The 22,795-nt window shown below is 36.4% G+C and overlaps 1 protein-coding gene across 1 annotated transcript in view; it reads right to left on the bottom strand.

Moving 5' to 3' along the window:
- Positions 1-18,127: 18,127 nt before the first annotated feature.
- Glipr1l2 (GLIPR1 like 2) overlaps positions 18,128-22,795 on the bottom strand; it is a 52,714-nt gene continuing 48,046 nt past the window's right edge. The window contains exons 5-6 of the mRNA XM_003475914.2: positions 19,123-19,149; positions 18,128-19,039 (exon numbers count right to left, since the gene is read on the bottom strand). Of these exons, the coding sequence (XP_003475962.1) occupies positions 18,750-19,039; positions 19,123-19,149 (317 nt within the window). The 3' untranslated portion in view covers positions 18,128-18,749. The remainder of the gene's footprint in view (positions 19,040-19,122; positions 19,150-22,795) is intronic.

The raw sequence follows: 22,795 nt of genomic DNA, 5'->3' as shown, positions 1-22,795 counted from the left end.
GTATTGCTATACATGTATCTGGCTTTGGATATGATGATGATGACGATGATGATGCTGATGCTGATGACATCTTTTGGAGGCAGGGTCTCACTATGCAGTTCAGGCTGGCCTTGAATTCATTTTGTAGCTTAGGCAGGTCTCAAACTTGCAGTGATCTTCCTGCCTCAGCTTCCTGAATACTGGGATTACAGGTGTGTGCCATGATTTCTGGCTGGGTTTGAATATTATTAAAGAAAACCAGAATCAGAAACTAAAGTAGTAAAGATTGATTTCATTCAGACACTATTTTTTTTTTTTTTGTACTGGGGATTGAACTTACAACCTTATACTTGCCAGCCAAGCCCTGTGCTGCTGAGAGAAATCTCCAGCCGCTGCAGATACTATTGTAATAGAGGAAAAGAAATCTTCGTATAAAACTGGGCTTCATTCCAAATACAATAAAAATATGGAGACGTAACTAAGAAGAGTGGACACGGGATAGGAAGAGTCAGTGGGCAGAAAATTAGTAAGAAAGGACATCAAGGGGCCAGGGGATATTTGTTAGACTGATTTACCAGGATTCTTGCTGAAGGTAGGCCATGATGATCAGACGCTAAGGATGGGAGAGGTTCTCTCTAAACAGACATAAGAGGAATTTTGCTAAAACTAGGTTTGTTGATCTAGCAAAGGAGCTAAAGTCAAAGCCTAGAAGAGGGGAAGCCTAGGTTTATTTTGGTAAAGAACAAACAAACAAACGAACTCAAATTCCAAAAACTCTCATTATTTTTCTCCCATGCATGCTAGATTTTAGTTTACCACTTCCTAATTTTAGTCGATCTTGAAGAGTGCTTTTTTTAAAAAAAAAAAAAATCTAAAGTACAACTTCTGCTTTTTGCTTTTGACTTGTTGCCTGGTATAACAAGAGACAGCTCCCAAAACAAATTTATAACTGCTGAGATCAATTCTGCTCATACTTAAAGAGAATAGTCAGTTTTTGAAAAATAATGTTACTATGAGAATTGAGTTACGTACATTTCTAAACTCTGCAAGATTGCTACATTTGCCTTTTTACAAATAATTTTAAAACTTTCTTTAGCATCGATAGTGTTTCAGAAAAAAGGTTATATCCTTTTTATTTTAGTTTGATAAGAATGCTTTCAGGTTGAAATGAGTAACCCACTTTCAGCACAAATATTTGCATGAGGCCTCCTTTTTGTTCCTCCGTGGAGCAAAGGGATTCATGTTTTAGTAGGGCAAGAGAGAACTTCCTACTGTATATGCTGAGCCTGTTCAGTGCCTCCATTGAGATGCTCTCAGAGAACATTTTATATATTAGCAGTTCTACTATGAACTTTTCCTTAGCTGAGCACAGATCTTTGTACAAGCTAATTGTACAGGGCCTTTGTACAATTTCTTGCAAAGTGTGTGCAGGAAAATTAGCTCTCCTACAGAGAGGCCAACAGCTGGTGCCATGTTACCATAGTAACACAACTTCCTCTTCTGCTTTTTAGTTTTAACGCCACCTCTTGTCTGGGGAAGACTAGAGCGCACTGGTCTATTTTATGACTCAGAGTGCAGCACCTTTGTGGCTCATGAGTACCAGGTTTGTATTTTTGATGACATGAGATAACCTGGCATATTCTTAGTGTTCACTTCTTTATGATCCTGGAAAATGTGTAGTTATGCTGCTAATGAGGAAACTGAGGGTCAGAGTTAAGTAATTTCCTAAAGTTCCCATACTAAGTGAAAGGAGTGAATTAAATTTAGGTTCTCTTCTTCATAATAATGATTTTCATAACTTGATATGGATTATAATATGCATAGGATGGGGATCCACTAGTGACTTTAATTAGCTCTTCCTAGTGTTTCTGGGATATGAAGTTTGAGAACCAATACGTTATACTATGGTGCTCCGTTTTGCCCCATGACGTGCTATCCGTTACTCTAAACTCACTGTGTCTTGGGATGTCAGCACCAAATTCTTCCAGTTTCTCACTGCTGCTTCCAGACCACTGTTACGCTGTCTTTCTTCCCTCAGCAACCTCTGAGGTGTATGACATTGTTCTGTACCAAATTCCAGTCTTACTGTCATCATCCTAACATCATATGGATGTAGAGAATCCTTTTGCTAAAAGCACTGAATTTACTTGGGTCTGCAGATGCCTGATGTGTAACTAAAAGCATGATAAAAGCTTTGTATCATCACTTTAATTTTTCATTTTTCTCCTTTGCCACCTTTAATTTTGGATCAGATTCCTGCTCAATTCTGCACTTAGAACAATCATTTAGACACTGTGCATCCAACATTCCCCTTTCAAGGTCAAAATCACTGAGAGTAACTTAGGTACCTTAAAGATTTGTAGGGACATTATAATTAATAGATTATCAACTGCTAGTTTTTTACAACACCCTATTCTAGACCACTGTAGTAGCACCTAAAAGTTTCTAGTCATTGCTGAAAACCCGAAGGCCTAACTCCATTTTGCCTTTCTAATTTGCTCTTTTTTTGAGTTATTCTCTCCTGCAGAATTCCAGATATACAAGTAAGATTGATAAATCCTATGATAAGAGTAAGGTTATAGCAAATTTCTTATCACAGTTGATCAATCAAACCACAGTTTGATCAAGATTGCTTGTATAACAAAATAAAGATATCTTTATATTGGAGTCACCAAAGACACAAGGCGACATAGGGCAGCTAAAGTAGGCTGCAACACGTGCATTCATGAACACACACAGAACCACTCATTAACAAACTAATACAACTACTTCCTGTCAAATTACAATTAATTCTTATAGGAATAATCTCCATTTTGTATATCTTTTCCTAAATTGCAATGCTTTTAACAACCAAAAATACAGGGAAAAGGCACTATCATAAGTAATTTGTAAAGTGACACTGTGATTCTTGCCAAGGATTCAGGATTTCAGGGATTCATTCAAAAGTTATTGACAGATCTGACAAGATTGCTATATACAGGTATATGATATTTACCTCCTTCTCCTCCACCACAAAGAATAAAAGTATAGCTGCATTTTGTGGTGAGTGACCATGGAGAACACTGAAAATCAATAGAGACTTGAACATTGCAAAATTCATAAACTTGGGAGAACAGCATAAAAAAAAATACCCAGCATCTTATAGCCAGTATAGTAAAAGTTTCCTTTTTGCAGGAGTCCCAGCAAAATCTGTCAGTGCAGTTGTTAATAATTCTGCAGTTTTACAATTCTCAGAGGCTTAGAGTTTACTTAGATACATTACCTGAACTATGCACAGCAGCCTGACTTCAGAAAAAAAAAATCTCATCATCTCCCAATGAACCACAGTAGGTTGAAGCCAGGAATCATTTTGAGAAGGAGCTACTTTCTGAATTTGGACAAATCTAGTAGGACAGAAACTCCTGCATATTCTCATCTCTGGAACCACAGACATGACACTGCACTGGCTAGGAGGGTAGCTGCCCTGTTAGTCCAGCTTGGCCCAGCACAGTGAATGGACTCAAGCCTGCTGAGTGCCCTCCACTGTTGGGGATGGGTGCCACAACACAGTGAAACAGAGGGCACCCCATCCAGGGCCCATCCAGGCCAGTACCACCGATGGAACAGCACAGAAAAATGGCATGGTTCTTGTTGCCATCCCACCTATGCAGTACCAATCAGTGCTCCATCACTGCACCCTGTCTTGCCATGCACTGTTGTCAGTGCTGCAAAGCAGGTGCTGTGGTTCCCATAACCACCTCTCCCCACACAGCACGTGGGGCCAATCAGTGATGTGGCTCAATTTCCAAAGAAATTGAAATGGATGAAATGCATAATAAACTATACACAAAACTGACCATTAAAAAGCTCAGTGAGGTCCAAGAGAATATAAATAAATAGTTAAATGAAATTAGGAATAAAATACGGGGTATGAATGAGCAATTTAATATTGTTACAGAGATTTTGGAAGTGAATCAAACAGAAATCATGGACACAGCTCAGTAAGTCTAAGAAACATACAGTGAAAACCCAACAATGCATCAAGCAGAAGAAAGAGTATCTAAGTTGAAAAAGAAGTCTTGGAATATCTGAATCTGCTGAAAAACAGAAAGAAAGAATGAAGAGAGCACTGAAGATTTTGGAACACCATTTAACAAACAAATGTCCCTGCTGTCAGACTGCCCAGAGGTCAGAGGAAAAAAGTTAAGGGTGGAGAAAAACTACTCACTGATATAATAGGAGAGAAACTTTCCTAAGTTTGGAAAGATATAGATATTTAAGTATAGAAGACTTGTAAGATTCCAAATGAATAAAATCAGAAAATATCTTATCACCATAGTCAAGCTGTCAAAAGCACTTGAGCCAGGTATGGTAGTACATGCTTGTGCTTTGGAGGATGAGGCAGGAGAATCGCTGTGAGTTTGATCCTAGCCTGGGGTCCATAGTGAGTTCAGGGCCACCCTGGACTACAGGGTTAGACTCTGTCTCAAAATCAAAAAAGAAAAAGCACAGAAGTGCTAAGTCATGTTCAAAAGTATTTACAGCAGACTAAAAGCAGACTTCCCAGCTGCACACCACAAACAAATGGAATTATTAATTCTAACTCCTGAAACCAAGTACTACTCCACAAAATAGAGACAAAAGAGGAAGGGGAAAAAAGAGAACATAAAAATTTAAGATGTGTTATGAGTCATGATGGGGAATTTTAGTACCCTATTTGCAGCAATAGCAAATTAATTCAGACCTGTCCCCCAAACCAAAGAAATATTAGAATTGAAATATACTGTAGACCAATGCAGTTTACAAACATTAATGGAATTTTCCATTCAACAACTGAAGAACACATTCTTTACATCAGCACATGAGGCATTCTCTATGATAGACCATATATCAAGTAACAAGTCTTAAATGTCTAAAAATATTGAAATATTCTGTATCTTTTTTCATTGCAACAGAATAAAGAATGAAGTAAAAATGAGAAATGCAAGAATTGTGTAAATACGTGGAGACTGAACACACTTTCGAATGAACAGTAGTTTAGAAGAGAAATTTAAAAATATCTTGATCTGAGCATACCTGTAATCCCAGCACTCTGGAAAACTGACACAGAAGGTTCCTGGATTTGACTTCTGCAACTTAAAGACTTCATGCAACTCTGATTCAAAAGAAAGAAAGAAAGAAAGAAAGAAAGAAAGAAAGAAAGAAAGAAAGAAAGAAAGAAAGATGTGAGGATATAGCACAGGGTAGAGCGCCCGTGGGTTCAATTGTACTACAAAAACAAAAAAAACCTCTTGAAACAAGTGAAAATGGAAACACAGCACGTAACTAAAGGCATAGAACACAGCACAGCGCTAAACTGATGGAACACCTAATTATAATAACTAAAGACGCTTGATACAACTCTTACTCTGCCTGTTTTTCTTTTTTTCACTTAATATCTCCAGTTCTATTTTACTAAAAATGGCAGAATTTCACGCTTCTTCATGGCTTAATAATAGTAATACTCAGTTGTTTATAGATACTACTATTGATCCAATCTGTTAGTGAGCACCTAGGCTGATTCCGTATCTTAGCTATTCTGAATCGAGCCACACAGACATGCATGGGCAGGTATCCCTTGGGGATGCTGATCTCATTTTTTTGTGTGTGGCTATATCCAGAAATAGGATAGATGAGTCAATCTGTCCAGAGTATTTTTGCAAAACCTTCATACCATTTTCCGTATGGTTGTACTAATTCACTTTGGCATCTGTTAGAGCTCCCTTTCACCATGTCTTCATCAGTATTTACTTATTGATTTTTGTTAATAGCCATTCTGATTCATGACATTGTACCTCATTGGAGTTTTGATTTCCCTTTCTCTGATGGCTAATGATATTGACCATTCTCTCATATAGTTGTCAACCATTGTGTTTTATTCTTTTGAGAAGTGTCTATTTAGACCATTTCCCATTTTAAATAGGATTAGTTTTGTTATTAAGTCATTTGAGTTCCTAATATTTCTAGATATTAAGCCTCTGTCATATGAAGAGTTTTCAAATATTTTTTCCATGCTATAGTTTATCTCTTCATTTGGTTTTTCCTTTCCTGTGTAGAAGCTTTAAGTTTGATGTACTCCAATTTGTCAGTTCTTGGCTTTGTTTCGTCTTTTGGAATCTTAATCAGAAAACACTGCTTGTACCAATATGTTATTTTAAATTTTTTGTTTTTATCTGGGTTTGTTTGTTTGTTGTTTGTTTTGGTACCAGGGATCAGACTCATGAACTCACACTTACCAGGCAGGCACTTGTGCCACTGAGCTGTAGCCCAGGTCATTTTAAATTGGTTCTTGAATAAGGTATAGTCATCAAATTTCAATCTTCTGCATGCAAATATCTACTTTTGTTTATGGAAGAGGCTTTTTCCCATATAGTGTATGTTTATGAGGCCTTTGTCAAGAAACAATTTACTATAAATACAAATGTTTGTATCTGGGATCTCAATTCTGTTCCAGGCATCTATGTATCTGTGTTAATGCCAACACTGTGCCATTTTGTCTTGAAATCAGAAATTGTAGATGTTTCTAGCTTTGTTCTTTTGCTTAATATAGCTTTAACTCTCTGCGGTCTTTTGTACTTCCATATGAATTTCAGATTGCTTTTTAAAATTTGTTCCTGCTTTACAGGTACCAAAGATACTGTTTATTTGAAATCTTTCTGCATCTTGGATATAAGGACTTAGTTTTTATAATTAGGTATGCAGTGGTGCTGATAGTTTGTGCCAATGGAATGGTCATTTAACAGAACAGTGAAGATATGTTGGGAAACCACTTACTAAAATTCATGTGTAACCAGTCGTACAGCTAGAGATGCTGCTGCATTCAGGCATACATAGGTTACCTTAGTTTAACACCACCTGTAGTTCAAAAGGACCATAAATTATTATAATTTATTATGGTCTCTAATAGATTATGATAATAGCTGATGTGAGTAAAAGAAATACTAATACAATTAGAAATAATACTTTAAAAAGAATTCTTTACAAAACATTATAAATGTTGCAAAGAGTGAATTCAATAAAAGAAATTAGATAACATTTTAAGAGCATAATAAAGTACAGATGTAATATTTGGATGTGAACAAATCTCCTCAATGTTAAACTATAGCAAATGTTACAATGCTATTCTTTTGTCCAATAATGCTACCCCTAAAACATGCTGTGTAGGGTGAACGCCCAACCCTCACCAACTATGCCATTGTTCCTGGGGGTAGGAATGATGTAGAAGAGGGTGGTTTATTTTTATAGGTCCTATATATGCACTGAAATTTCACAATGAACATCAATATTATATACAACTAATATATATTAATAAATGTTGTTGACAAATAAGTGGTCTTAGTTAAACCGATTAATGTTTGAGAGTGAATAAAAAATGACTTCACTATTCTGAGAATGATTTAAATATTGAAGGATTGGAAGGTATTTTTGGAAAAATGATGAAGATCTCTGATAAATAATTCTTAATGATCTTTACTTTGAAAGCCATGTGTGAAACAGAACATTCTATTTTGCTTATCAAATCATTTTGCTAAAAAATATGCTAACTCCCTCTGAGAATACTCATTTGATTCTTGTGTCCAACGATTCATTCATAGTTGTAAATTTCAGAAAAAAATTATTAAGAATGAGGAAAAATACTCAATTTCCAAATTTTTACTTTCACATTTTAAGGAAAAGTCCATTGAAATATCTCCCATGTTTTATTTTGAGTTTCTGATCCCTGTTTCTGACACCAATTATCTGAAGATAATTTTGATGCCTACATTCTAAAAATCACACATTCACACAAGACGTATTTTGTAAATAAATTTGCAGAAACAAAATGAATAGATTGATGGTTACATTATGAAATGCTTACATGATACTACTAGTGTTGCTATATTTATTGATGAGTTGAACCTGATAAGTATCTAAAACTGAATTTTTACTATAGGAAAGAATACAAGCTATCAGTGTTAAAGAGATAGTATAGCCAATATAGTCTAATAGCATTAAATTAATAGTTATACAATTAAACTAACTATTTAATGAAAGAAATTATTTTGAGCTTACTCAACCCAAAGGAAATGGTTTCAATAGCAAATTTTCTATTTTTGTTGAACACTAATTCTCAAATTTTTCTTGCAATTTTTTCTGGCTGAAGCATCTCTTAAAATATGTGTTTGCATCTATGGCTCTGGGGAAAACATTTTTTAAAAATTACTGAATTTAAAAGCATTTGGCATCTTAAATTATAGATATGAATATTTTAATACAAACAAAATTTAAGAAACAAAATTTTTTAAAGTTTTAATTCACACATTTAATATGAATAAAATATGATTCTGTGTCTCTGTCCCAGAAGTCTCATGTTTTCTTTGAGTAGTTTTCAAATTGTAGCTTTTTAGTTTGCAAGGATGAAATTTCAGAATTCTTGATGATTACACAGATATTTTTCTTTACTCTAATGTTGATTCAAGAATATGTCCATTTCATCTAAATTGTTGGATCTGATAAAGTTATTTGTTATATTTACTTTAATTTCTCTAGGACTTCTGGTAATATTCCTATTTTATTTCTAATTTTGGTAATTTTTGTCTGTTTTTTTTTCTTGATCAGTATTAACAGGTTCTGGTTTCTCTTTTTACTTAATCAATCTGAATAACAATGAGTTACTACTATTCTTGCCTCAATGTAGGTGGGTATGACCAGGAACCACTGCAATTTTTGGTTATAAGAAGGGTTAAAATGTTAGGCCAAAGCAGTAGAGTACTTGCCTAGTATGCTCAAGGTTTTAGGCTTGATCCCTTGGCACTGCACAGATACACAGACACACAGACACACAGAAGGGTAACAGTAAGTGAATAAATATGAAGCTAATATCCTAAATGGGAAAACTGCATTGAGAAATGTCAATTTTCACTACTATTTAAGGTACAGATAAAATACAACACTGATTATAACAATCCTAATGCTAGTAAGGATATTTCTGGTTTGTGGTTTTGAATGTAAGGAGCTTAGAAGTTACTAGTCTTCTAGCAATTACAAAGGCTGAACAAACTGAAAATCTGCAACTGTTTTTGTATCTGCAAAAGAACTGAAAGCACATGGTAAGATGTGTCCCAAATAAAAGCCCTCACCACGTCCAGAGCAAGGGACAGGAAGAGACACCACCAGAGACTGGAGCAGGATGGTAACCTGAGGGTCACTGCTGAATTGATGGAGGCTCAGTATAGCGCCTGGAGTTTAATCCTCCAACAGGGAGGATTCTCATGTTTTTGAGTTCACATTTGGGAGCCTTAGCAGGCAGGCCTTGTAGTACACATCTGAGGAAAATTCTCTTGTGTTTTTTGGTAAGAAGAGAAGCAAAGCAACCATTTTGAAATGCCCTAGAGCACTTCGAATTTCTTAACAAGGTCAATCCTCAACAGAAACTTCCTAAAAAGCCCAACCTCTTGCAGTTTTATCAGAGCTCACCTGATCCAGGAGAAGGAAAATACCCAATTCCAGCAATTTTAGCCACCTGTCTTACATGAAGTAGAAGGAAGATCTGAGAAGCAGTTGTGACATTCACAGTCAGGAGACACAAAGTCACTAAAAGACCAGAACGTAATGGTAGGATTATAGAATGGCTCCCCAACACTTTCTTTTGCTCTGTACTACAAAGTATCTAAGTTACCTGGTTCTGCCAACACTTATCTTTCCCCATCTGCATCTTTTCTTGATCTGCTAGTATCTCATGTCAGAGAAGAAAGCCTGGAGAAATACTTCAAATAGTGAGGAGCACATAGGGCGCGACCAAGCTCTTTCCTCTGTTAATTGGTAAATCACATGTAAAGCATTTAACACATACGTTGCCTGTGGAACTGCATTATACACACACAAATACACTTATAGATACACACACACACTGGGATCTGCCTCTGTACTAAAAAAAAACCAGGCTAACAAATCTATGGATGAAACTGTGAGAGTCACATTTCTATAAAACATCATGGGTTGCTGAAATTGTAATGTTTATCCAGGAAACACGTAATGAAATCTCTCTTTAAGCAATAAGAACTGGATTAAAAATTGTTTAAACGTTATTTGAATAATTATGATATAAATTGTACCTTTTATCTTTAGTCCCTCATTGCCTACTCCATGGCTTAGAAACATTTCCCCTGGTATGTACCTTTATTGATCTTTAATGTGAATTTTCTAAGATAGTCTTTTAATTTTGCTATTCCTTGATCTGTTTGATCTCAGTTTGGATGTTTAAATGTGTTGAAAGTTTTTAAGTCTTTTGCATCTTTGGCAAGGCCCAAGTCTTAAGCGGAAACCAGAAAAATTGTTAATATTAGACAAAAACATGGTTAAAATTTGTTGGTTCCATGAGTGACAAGCTATGTAACCATGGGATCTATTTACCAGCCAAAATGTAAGTGTCTTAGGCTATTTATCTGGAAAATCCAAAGAAATAAAGCAAATTTTGGAAATGTATCTATTGACATCTAGTTTATAGCCGCAAAGTACCCTCATTTCTGTAACCTAAACTAAAAGAGCTTGAAAAAGTAAATACATTTCATTGTCTCAATTATTTTATCATTATTTTCTTTATCAAAATGACCATTATTTTCTTTATCAAAATGTGATTAAAGTGTATTGAAATGACCAGTCTAGCTATTTTTAAGGTTTGTTCACAGTGTCCCCCTAACACATTGTAAGCAGACTGATTCATTATAAAAACAAATGACTGTCTATCTCATTTATTTTTTTCATTGACAGGGCATTCCAGCCACACTGTATATAATTCTGACAATTTGGTTGATTAGAAATTTTCTGTTACCTGGCATTCTTTCAAGGTGCAAATTTCTATTAATGAATTACTGTCAGCCATAAATCAAGCTCCATCCCCCCCCCCTTTCCTGAATATATATAGAGGTTCATACAATGGGTCACAAGCCTTAACAGTTAAAGATAAATCACCTTGGGGACAGTTTTGGCTCTAGGAAAGTGCCTTTCTCTTGTTCACAGATTCCACAGTCTGGATCTACGGCACTTACCTTTACAGAGTGCATCCTTTATAGTTTTTCCTTCCAAAGGACTTGCTTCACAGAGTGCGATTAACTGAGTCTTCAGCTGCAGCGCCTTCGGAATCTGCCCCAGCATTCCAGATAAGGTCACACTTTTCCTAGGAGGTTCTGTCAATGACTAAGCGTGAAGGCTGCATTAAGCTGTTTTCCACCAACACACATTTCTTTGATCATGAAAGATCTCCATGAAGGATCACTGTGCCACAGTGCCCCCTTGTGTGGGTGGTCTGAAATTTCCTCACAGCTGATTCCTATCCTGAGCCTCTTCATAGGGAAACTTCTGTGCGCCCCACTTCTTTAACAGGTGTCAGATATGCTTTGTAATCTGAAGTGTTTCTTACTTTGGGCTTCCTCTACCCGTTTTGTGGTGTGTGTGTGTGTGCACTTATATCAATAAAACTAGCACAATTTGAATTTTATATAATTTTCACATGCAACAAAATAGTTTTTATTTTCTTACAAAACTCACCTATTTTAGAACCTATTTAGATTTACTGAAAAAAGTATATAGACAACACAGTTTCCATATAACTCACATTTACTTTTCCCTATTACTAACATTTACAGATTAACATTTTTCACATTAATGAATATTGATATCATTAAATAAAGTGTATATTTTACTGATGTTTTCTTTTATGTTTCAGATCCTTTTCAGGATATATCAGTTCAGTAGTTAAGTTTCAACACTTAGGTTCCTGTTTGCGATGTTCTTTGTTTTTGATGGTCTTGACAGATTTGAGTATTGGTTAATATTTTAGCATATCTGCTAGAAATTACCTTGATGCTTTTTTCCTGGTTATACTGGGGTTAAATGTTCTTAAGAAGGAGACCACAGAGGTAAAGTGCTGTTTTATCATAGCAAATCAAGAATATATACTATTAACCTCACATACCACTATTGCCACTGACATCTCTTGGCTGATACAGTGTTCGTCAGTTTTCTCCACCATAAAGTTATTTTCTGCTCTTTCCTATACTGTGTTCTTTGATCTCAGTTTTTATTGGCATCAAATAAATCTCTTGCACTCATGACTCAGCCTTGACACTGTCTTGAGGGAGGATCTGAACTGGGAGTTAATTTTAGTAGTGGCAAAGAGAGTAAGAAGTAATAAATCATTATTGCTTCCTTGGTTACTGGACTGGAGCCAGTTTCAGACCCACTGACCAAAGAGGATCCTGAGCCCCCAGGAGAAAGCCACTAGTATGCCCTCACAAGTATGTACTTCAAAGATTTACCTAGTCTTTTCCCAAATGTATCTATGATGCTTACTTAATGAAAATATATTTAAAAAGATGAATGTCCACATAGGTTGAAGACTACTGAACACAGGATCTGAGCTCACAGTAATATGTAGAAAATGAAGATATCATCATGGGCTGCTGTTAGGGGCAGCCACTTGGGGTCATAGCAGAGGATGCTAGCCAAAGACCAGCGTACAGTCAATCTACTTGGTTTGTCAACACACTGCATGGCCATTTCTCTGGCCCTGAACATACTCTTGTGATTACGGATACTTGTAGAATAGCTTCCATATTGGACGCTTGGCTGCTGTGGAGGAAGACCAAGTGGAAGCCTCTGATACTACTGACCTAAAATAAAAGATCAAAACCAATGTTTTATCCTGAGGATAGTACAAAGATTAGTTTACTTTAAAAGATATTTAAAAGGAAGAAACAGGGCCAGGGATAAAGCTCAGTGGCACAGCACTTGCCTGGCAAGCGCCAGATTGTGAGTTCAATTTCTGGTACAAACAAACAAAAAAGCAGCAATAGTGGTTCTTCCAATCATATATATTTTTAATGGACTTGTCTGGTTCCTGCAGAAGCCAGATAGAACCTCGAGAATGCTCATAGATCACCACAAAATAATATAACATAATATATAACATATTATAATATTATATGTATTACTTTGGAAAGTATATTTTTTTTCATCTAAGTTGGTTAAGAAGATTTTAGCATATGTAAGGAAGGGAAACGTTTTCTCCCTAGAACTACATTAACCATTTATCTTTGTCAGAATACAATGAAAAGACTTGCACACTGTCTGGTATGCTGTGCAACTTCACACTGATCTTTTACATCAGTGAGTCATGATGACCTGCCAAGAGGAACAAGATGTAGCTAATATGCTAGGGCCTTAGTTAGATGTCTGTACTCCAAAAGGACTTGCAATTTTAATAAGAATTTTAGGAAGAGATCTAAAAGAAAGATATCAAGGCAGTTCCTCAAAAGTAAATGAAAGAAAAAAAAACAGAAAAAGAAAAAAATATGACTTCCACATTACTATAACCTACTACAATCAAAGAGATGTAACATCTAACTGGATACAAAGGGATCACGGGTCCGGAACCTCCTGTCATGTACTATGTATTGTTAGACTCACTTAGTCATGAAGTTAGCAGGGGCCCACCTACTATATATATATATGTGTGTGTGTATATATATATATATATATATATATAATATTATATATATGTGTGTGTATAGCTAGAATCAAACCTAAGTGGGCTCTGAGGCCATGAATAAACTACATGAGCAGATATGCTAGACTTCTGTGTCACCTAAACTAATTGTACTACTGGGTGCTCTCGACTCACCATTTGTAGAGAGGTTCCCAAGCCATTAAAAGAAAGAAGTCAAATTTTGGTTCATCACCTGATTGACTTGATAGGTAAAAGCTAAAAACATAGACACTTAATTCTGGGTACGTATTTGACTTTTTGCCTTCAGCTTCAGATGCCAGTGTATAAATTTTCTGACTGCCTGACACACAGGAACAGAATGCTACAAAGATATTACCCAGTCAGAGGTTGTACTTCATAGTGAAGAATTTATAGGAGGCTTGATTGATTATTTTTGGCACTCAATCTGAAGTGGTGTAGGAGAAATAAAAAGAAAACAAAGTGTAAAGAGGCCGTTAGAAAGGGCATGGGAAAGGCTGCAGAAAAATATAGAGATTTTCTCACAAGACAAAGGGCTGGGGCTGCGTATTAGATTATCTCTTGGGGAGGGTTTTGCTTGGTTGATAGTGGTGGGTTACTGTTACATGTTAGTATGTGCAAGTTAGGGGTTGGGGAATCTTTGGCATGCATGGGAAGGAAGGACAGGAAGTCTGGCTTGGATCAAGAAGTCTGACAAGGTGTCTTTTTGTGCTTTTCCACCACGTTGGGTCTCTGCCATGATGATTAGGCAGAACTGTGTGGGGAAAATGCTATCAGAGCCTAACTAGGGAATCCACTGGTGTATTAGAAAGAATACTATGTTAACTTGTTGGTCTTACTCAGTATTAGAATAGTTTCTGCAAGGGGAAGCTAACTCTTCAGTTGATAGGCACTATTCTGCAAGAATATGTCTTTCCTAGGATGTTGGGAGCCATTGAAGCTGGAAATTGACCACACATGCAGGGCTGCGGCACGTCTGGGACATGATTATCCCGAAAACCAAAAGCACCTGGTTCAGCCATGTGGAGAAATGAAAAACACAAAGCCTCTAGATAATCCACATAATGGTTTGGTAGGCAGTGGGACTGCAATTGAAATCATCCTTCCCAGTATATAAACATGCTACATTGGTTAAGGAGCACTTTTCCTCCAATCAGGAGGATAAGGACTCCACCTGACCCCATCTTTGTCTCTTCGTTAGTTTCTCATCTTCTCATGGTCCTTCCCTCCAAGAACCTCAAGGGTCACATGGGTCACAGCACCAGGAAGCCTGTAAGAGAACAGGAACCAACAGGTGGAAGTGGGTGGTCTAATTATCATTATTCCTGTTGCCTCTTTGGGTATTTTGTGTTGTGCAGCTCTATAGTTCTGTTCCCTAAAACTGGCATGTTATTGCCAGAAGATACAGTAGGGGTGTCTTTAAATCCTACACACACACTGTTAGTGCTTCGTGGTAGTACTAGATGGGGCAGACTAGTCACCACTGCCGCACTATTACAACTCACGTAAAACAAGTTAGTGATAATACTTTTCTCTATTGATGAGTCTATTGAGAATACTTAATAAGGGGAATATTACAGGTACTTCTCAGATTTTAAATATTTTTAGACATTCTGTTTCATACTGATCAGGGTTTTTTCCTTGATCAAAGTGGCATTTTCAATTTGTTAGTGGGCATGTAATTTTGACAGTTACCTCTTTCAAGACAAATGTACTGAACTTCTGCCATGGATGGAAAGGAAAAAGTACTCTTGCAGTTAAGGATTGCAAGGAAAACAATTATATAATTATATAAGGATACATAATTTATAGGATTATTTTATAATAGTTACCCAAAGAGTCAAACACAAAACGTGCAGGAAATCTGTCCACACTAAAGACCCCTAAGAATCCAGCCGTGGACCTGGATCCCAGGCAATGTCATGCATGAGTCCAGCTGAAGACCTTGAGTCTATGACAATGCCCCTCATGAATCCAACTGGAGGTCTAGAGCCTATGACAATATCTCTTGCAAATCTGTTTCATAGATCTGTGTTGGGAAGGCCCCAGAGTCAACAATGGAAGCTAGAAAGTCTGTGCCAATAGGCTGAGCACTACAGAGCACTGCATCCAGGAAGCAATGCTCAAAGTAAGAACCAGAGTCCCACCAAAAAGTACCACAGCCATCCTCAGTGACAATGAGGTCCCGAGCTCCTCTGATAACAGTTAAATTCAAATCGGGAAACCAGTATGACAAGCTTCTTGAGATTGAGCATCACACCATGTTCCTCTTTGGAGCCAGGTAGCTATGCTCAAAGTAAGAATGAGAGCTCCCACAAAGTGAATGGTAGCTTTTCTCAGTGACAACAAGGTCCCAAGCTCCTCTAATGATGAGAACAGCCAAGTCCATACCAGGAAAGGAGCTCAGTAAGCTCCTGGAGGACAACTCACAGCAACAGGAGAATCAACTGCATCAAACAACACTGAACTCTTCCTTTCCAGGTCTCCTTTTTTATGTTGCAACAGGCCTCAGCTGGGCCACCCACGCTCAGCACCACGCTGTTGAGTTTGGGTGGTATTACAAGTTGACCGCCAGTTGTTATCATGGGTACCATGGGTACTATTCAGTGACTCCCAGCACATAAACAAATCAATTCCAGCAAATGAACAAGGCTTCCCAGTGACACTATGCTGAATGACAGAGAAGAGGTTCATGCCTGTGCTGAATGAATGTTGGTTCTACTCCCTTTAGAGTCCCCAAACCTTGTCTAGCAAGTTTCCCCCAACAGCTGTGTGTTGTTGCTTGTTCTTCCCGTCTCTCTTTGTGTAGAACTATTACCCATCAGCTTTATAGTTCATTGCTATGAGAATTTGAGGAGCCACAGAATACCCAGAAACTTTCCTGTTTATCTAGTTTTAAGGAATAAAATACTTGACCCATGACTATTTAAATGGAAGCCTGACGATAGCACTGAATTACTAACATTTTATGAATATTTATTGACACACTTTCTTAAGCCTTTAGCTAAGTCAAAGGCCAGCAAAAACTCACCCTGATGTCACAATATCACCTCTATCCTTTTAATCATCTCAGAATTCTCCTAACAGGCTTTGTCCATATTAGATATGGAGTACTTACAGTCATTTCCAGTTGCTGTCACTCTGTACAAGTCCTATTCTGACATCAGTACATACACTGATGAGTATAAAAGGCAAAACATTTGAGAACATTAGTGTTTACTTATGTAAAGGATACAAAAGAATGTTAGCATATAGACAGGCAAATCAACAACATTATCCAGCAGTGGATAATGTAATCACAACATTACAACCACAATAGCACTAAACCTCACTAGCAGATGTGTGGTTGCAAAACTGCAAAGTATAATCAAGGGACGACTAAAATCATATCTCTCTTCTTCTAGCCCTAGTCATATCCTGAATATAGTCTAGTATAGAGGCTTACTAGAGATTATTTCACTAGGGTCAGGAAAATCTCAGTAGTTAGAGTTTGATAGTACAGACTAGAATATGGAGTTCTTTAAGGAAAGAACTAGAAGCTCATCTATTACTCCAAACTATCTAGTCTAGGACACTCTGTTGAAGTTTTTTCTTGAATTCAGTGCCATGAAAATAGAATAAATATAATTTAAATATAATAAATATAATTTCCCTGGAAATATAATTTTCCCTGGAGAGAGAACAGGAGAACGATTTTCAGAGAAGTAGTTTAAGGAAAAATGATGCCATATATAAAGCATACATAATTTATACATCTTCAGGATAGAAATAAGTCTACAGCAAAACTGTTCAAATCCGGCACTACTGACAACTTTGATTAGATAATTCTTTGTTATAGGAGAATGCTCTGTGTATCACAGGATATTTAGCAGCATTGTTGGCCTCTACTTATTAGGAAACAGAAATACCTCCCTGCTCATGACAATCAAGAATGTTACCAGCTATTGGTAAATGACCCTGGATGGGGGAGAATTGCTGCCACTTAAGGAGTTGCTCTTCTATAGTAATCATATTTCATCAAGTTGCCTGAAAAATACGTTGAAGGTTAGATACAAAAGATTATAATTGAGATATATGCAGATGTGAAAATTAGCATAGTATCATAAAGAATTTATAGTTGTAAATGTATTGAAGTATTCAGAAATTCAGTTGTTGTTAGTCCAAGGTTAAGCTATTTCAGGACATCAAGTTTCTCATTTTTAAAATGGAGGCAATAACAACTTCATAGAGTATTAAACAATCATGTGAAAGTGGTTTGGAAGCTATGAAATAGAACAGAAACATACTATAGAAACGCAAATGTGAGAGGATGGTTCAGGTTTTTTTTTGGGGGGGTGATTATTCTAATTTTGTCTCATTGTAGAATAGAATTTTAATATAATATTGTTACAACTAAATAGAATTAGTAAGTAGAGAGCTTATATCATTTGATGTGTTTTGGATTGCTAAGAATCTTATTCAATTCGTCAATTGGTTTTGGTAAATATTAACTGAAATTATTACCTCTATTAAGCATTCTGAAAAACTACAAATGAATAATTTAAAATATTTTATTTTATCATATAAATTTGGAAGCAGTCATACTGTAACCATACATAAATTTTTACCTTTATTATTCCTTGACAAATTTATAGCAAATCTTTAATGAAATACTGCACATGGAGTAGAAATAATAAATTTATTTTTGTAACAGGATATAAATTGTCTTCTAACAGGATATACTTAAATCATTCAAACAACATATATTATAAAGATAAATAAAACATTATCATATGGAAAATGTCAGCAGCACCAATAACGCTCTGATGGTAATAAGAAAAACAAATCAACCAGTATTCATTAAATGGTTGTTCTGAACTGGAATGGGCCTAAGCACCTTATATAGACAATATTATTTAATAGTTGAGAAACTTATTAACTCCTATAATAAATATTTAAAGCCCAGAGGGAGAACCAGATTTAGAAGATATGACTTACTCTTTTATTAGGATATCCTGGTGACATCTTAAGATAATTAGGTTAGTCAAATCATTTTTTAAAGTGATCCTATTATCCTACCTTTATCTATGTGTAGTATCTATGAGCATGTATTAGTATTTTATATTTAACACATATATTTTGTTTGCATTTGGTTTTTCAAATTTAAATTTGTTTTGAATAAATATAGTAAAGAGAATAAAAATATTGCAATAGTGGTTCATGTGTATTTTTCTTTTTTGCCTCTTGTGTAATATAATACACTTTTGGCTTATGATAATACTTCTTCTTCCTGCTCTACCTCTTTTTCCTCCTCTACCTCTTCTTCTTCTTCTTTCTCTTCTTCTTTCTCTTCCTCTTCCTTTACTTCTGCTTGCGATTCTTCAGGGGTAAATATCATCTGTTTTTCCAAGAAGATATTTGGAAAATGAGGCTGTACAATCAATACAATCAAGATACATAGCAGAAAACATACTGTTCTCACTAATAAAACAAACATGCACAGTGGGTCACACACAATTGGCCGGGGCACTTCCCAACGTGGATACCAAAATTGGTAATCTGTAAATAAAGAAGCAATTGAAAGCTATATTTCACATGAAAGTAGTTAAATTGTTCAAGAAATAAAGGACAATGATACATACATATGGCTTGGTCACGATCTGCATTACCTAGAAAGAAAAAGAAAGTCTATAAAGAATTATATAACATTTCTTCTTTCTGTATAATAAAGAATTTCTCCAATAATACTGTCACCATTCTCCTAATTTTCAGGCATCATTCTCTCATTTTTGATATCCCCTCCTCCAACTAATTCCCCCGTCAACTAGCCAATCATAAACTGAAAAATATTTTTTTTAATAAAAGCCAGCCTGGCATCCAAGAAAGTATGGAATTACACGAGTGGGGTGACATGGACTGTAGTGCCAATTCTGTGTCTACATCACTATGTCACCTTACTTATGTAAGCCACTTTACCTCTGCCTTCCAAAGATTGTTCCAGTTCTGACTATGCAGGATTTTATGTGTCCTGTTTTCATCGCTCATTCTCTCCTTAGATTGCTCCAGATTAATCTTATAAATGAACTCATTTTTCTCTTATTTTCAGAGGTTTTTCATTGCTCCTCATTTTTGAGATGACAAAGTTATCCCTATTGCTTGATCTTTAGTGTTTTTAGCTACCTAGCTCAATGCAATCATAATACTTTTCAGAAAATAAGTTGCCTTTCATCTGCTCACTGTGGGAGACTGGGTCAGACAACATTCCCAAATTCCACTAGGAAAGAGTAGAAGCATAAAATGAATCTGCAGGGCCTGGGGATTCAGTGGCATAAACGCCTGCCTTGCAAGCAGGCAGTCATGAGTTCGATCCCTGGTACCGATAAAAACAAAAAAGACCAAAAAAAAAAAAAAAAAAAAAAGAGTCTGCATAAATGTCAACCTGGGCTTTGCTTCAAAAATATATTGCCCCAAGGAGAAAATTTATAACTTATCCTTCAGGAATTTTGGAAATGAATTGATTTTCTAATGGAACTTTGAGGTTATTTTAGCATTTTGTTCTTGGTCTTTGAGTTACTGTGAGCTAAAGAAACCTTTTCTTCCTTAATTTTGGATGTCAGGTATTTTGTCTCAGCAATGAGAGAAAAGTAAACAATACAGAATTTGGTACCAGAGAAGTGGGGTCATTGCTGTGACCATACTTGATCATGTGGCTCAAGAGACTTTGGAAATGGCTTGTGGGAAGAGTTTGGAAAGTGTGGAGACGTTGCCTGAAAAAGCAGAGTTGGAACGCTTTAGGCTGTTCTGCACAGGAGATTCTGATCAGAGGTCAGAAGATCAGAAAACCAGTAAACTGGTCTCAGGAGGTTTCTGCTGGGAAGAAGTACTGCACTGAGTGCAGGAATCCAGATGATGTATGTTATGGCTTCACATAAGTGTCTTTATTTTGCTGATGTCTAGAAACTTTGTCTGAGATTAAGGGTGGCAGATTAATTAAATGGGCAGGGAAATTTTCAATGCAGTCAAATGATGAGCCAGCGGCACTGTTATTGTTGGGGCTTTTAGCAAGACTTATGTTGAGAATCAAAACCAAAAGGCCAGAAGAATGATTTAAAATGTGAACTTTGCCAGAATATAAAGCTCCAGTAAAGCTGAGGACTACAAAGAAAGAGCAGAGAGACTGTGATTGCTGAAAAGGAATAGGACAATAGGAAAGAGGGCTGCAGACTTCACAGAAAGCAGTAGGAATCTACCTTTTGCAGTTTCCAAATTGCAAGAGTGAAAGACTGCTTTGAGGAGAAAGTTGCAGAGCACTATGGTCCAGAATGGCAACAGCCCAGGGAATTTGCTCCTAAACTGGATTCAGCGTACTCAGTGCTCCAGGCACTTGACCCTTACAGCCAACAAAGAGGGGGCTCCTGCTCCAGCCGGCAGCAGACCTTGGTATCATCCGTGTGGCACTGGTTTTAGGTGTATGCAGAATGCAGCAGTCATGGGGTCCAGGTGGCTTTCATCTCAATTTCTGAAGGCCTGGAGGCCAGACAGTGAGCCTTAACAGGGCAATATGTGAAGCTGGGCATGTGAAGCCAAAGGTACAGTGGAAGCCTCAGAAGTGTGGGGAAGCTGGGAATGTGGATCATCTGAGGAAGCCTGCGAGGGAGCAGAGTGGGCCTGGGGAGAAGCCACAGGAGCTATAGCCTCAGGAAGGTGAAGTCATGCAAACCCTTTGGAGCTCATAACTTCCCACAGATTGCCTTGGAAATCGCCTGTGGAACTTCAGGACTTAATAAATACTTACTATTTACTGGGTTTCCTTTCCAAATAAAGTAACATTATGAAATATTTCAAAATTTAATTTTGAGGGTAGGGATATTATTCAATCCATTGCAAACTGCCTCTTCTGCTCATTGTGGAAAACTTTCTAGGAGTTTTCATTCCATTCTGTGAATTTTGTTGATTTGTCTTGGAAAAGGAATAGGTAGTTTTTTCTCAGTTTTTGCCACCTATTTTAAAATGTGCTTTATGAGCTTTGAAAATTTTCAGCCACAAAATGGAAAGATTTGGCCAAGAAACAGAAAATATAGAAAAGAATAAAATGAAAATTTTAAAAACAAAAAATTACAATGAAAACAGTTAAGAATAAAAAACCTGGGATGAGTCAATAGCAAACTAAAGATAACAAGAAGGAAAGATTTTTTGAACTTGGAGATAGACCAACAGATACGATTCAATAATGGAGTGGGGGTGGGATCATGAAGGTATTTAATGGGAAAAGAAAAGCAAGTGCCTCTCAGGAAGGATATGTAATAACATCTAGCAATCATGGCATGAAAAGTCTAATAAAGAGAATGAATGTGATGATGAAAAACTGTCTGAAGAAATAAAGGCTGAAAACATTCCAAGTTTGGTAAAAGACATAAACTTGCAGATACAAAAACCTGAGCATATATCCTGTAGAGTAAGTCCAAAAAAATCTACTCTCAGAAACATTAGAATCCAATTGTTGAAAATTTAATACAAAATAGAGACTTGCAATGAGCTGGAGGAAAATAACATCCCCTAATAAGCAACGAGGATTTAAATGACTATATATTTCTCATCAGAAACCACAGAAACTACAAAGTGGCACAATATTTTTGCAGAAAAGAATTTTATAGCTGGCAAAAATAGCTTTCAGGAATTAAAAAGAAATAAGACACTTTTTCAAATGAAGACACTCTAAGGAAGTTTACAGCTGGCAAACCTTCTGTGAAAGAATTGTTAAAGTATCTTCTTCACATAGAAAGTAAATGACAGTAAATAACCTTGTACTCTGTTCTACACCATGTGCTATGTCTATCCTTGGTTTTGACTGACAGCTTTGTTTTGCCATATTTGACTGTATTCTCTCCCCCCCAAAAAAGTAATAAGAACTAAGGAGTAATAAAATCCAAAATGTGTAAATTTTGTTGTAAAAAAGAGAGGGGGAAAAATAAGAGCTCTAATGGATATAACAGCAAGTGTGTTTAGGGGTGTTAAATAGCTGACTATATTAATGTTTTTGGATCATTGAACACAGCTGTTTGCAGTCTCTCTGTTTGAATGTCCACTTTGTATTCTTTGATACTGTGATTTGAGCAACTATTTCCAAGATGATAATATGTAATCTATTAACAGGTGATTTCTTACTGTTATTTTTTTTTTGTAGTTCTGTATTATGTGTACCCTTACACCGCTTTGTTTTGTGTTTTTCTCTTTTTCCTCTTAAATAAAATTAAAAAAAAAGAAAGTAAATGACAGCAAGAAGAAAGGTTGGAATATCAGGAATGAAGGAAAAGT

Source organism: Cavia porcellus, unplaced genomic scaffold, assembly GCF_034190915.1.
Source record: "Cavia porcellus strain 051 isolate PalLab524CR breed Dunkin Hartley unplaced genomic scaffold, mCavPor4.1 scaffold_8, whole genome shotgun sequence".
Taxonomy (NCBI): domain Eukaryota; kingdom Metazoa; phylum Chordata; class Mammalia; order Rodentia; family Caviidae; genus Cavia; species Cavia porcellus.
This window is presented reverse-complemented; position numbering and strand designations above follow the sequence as displayed.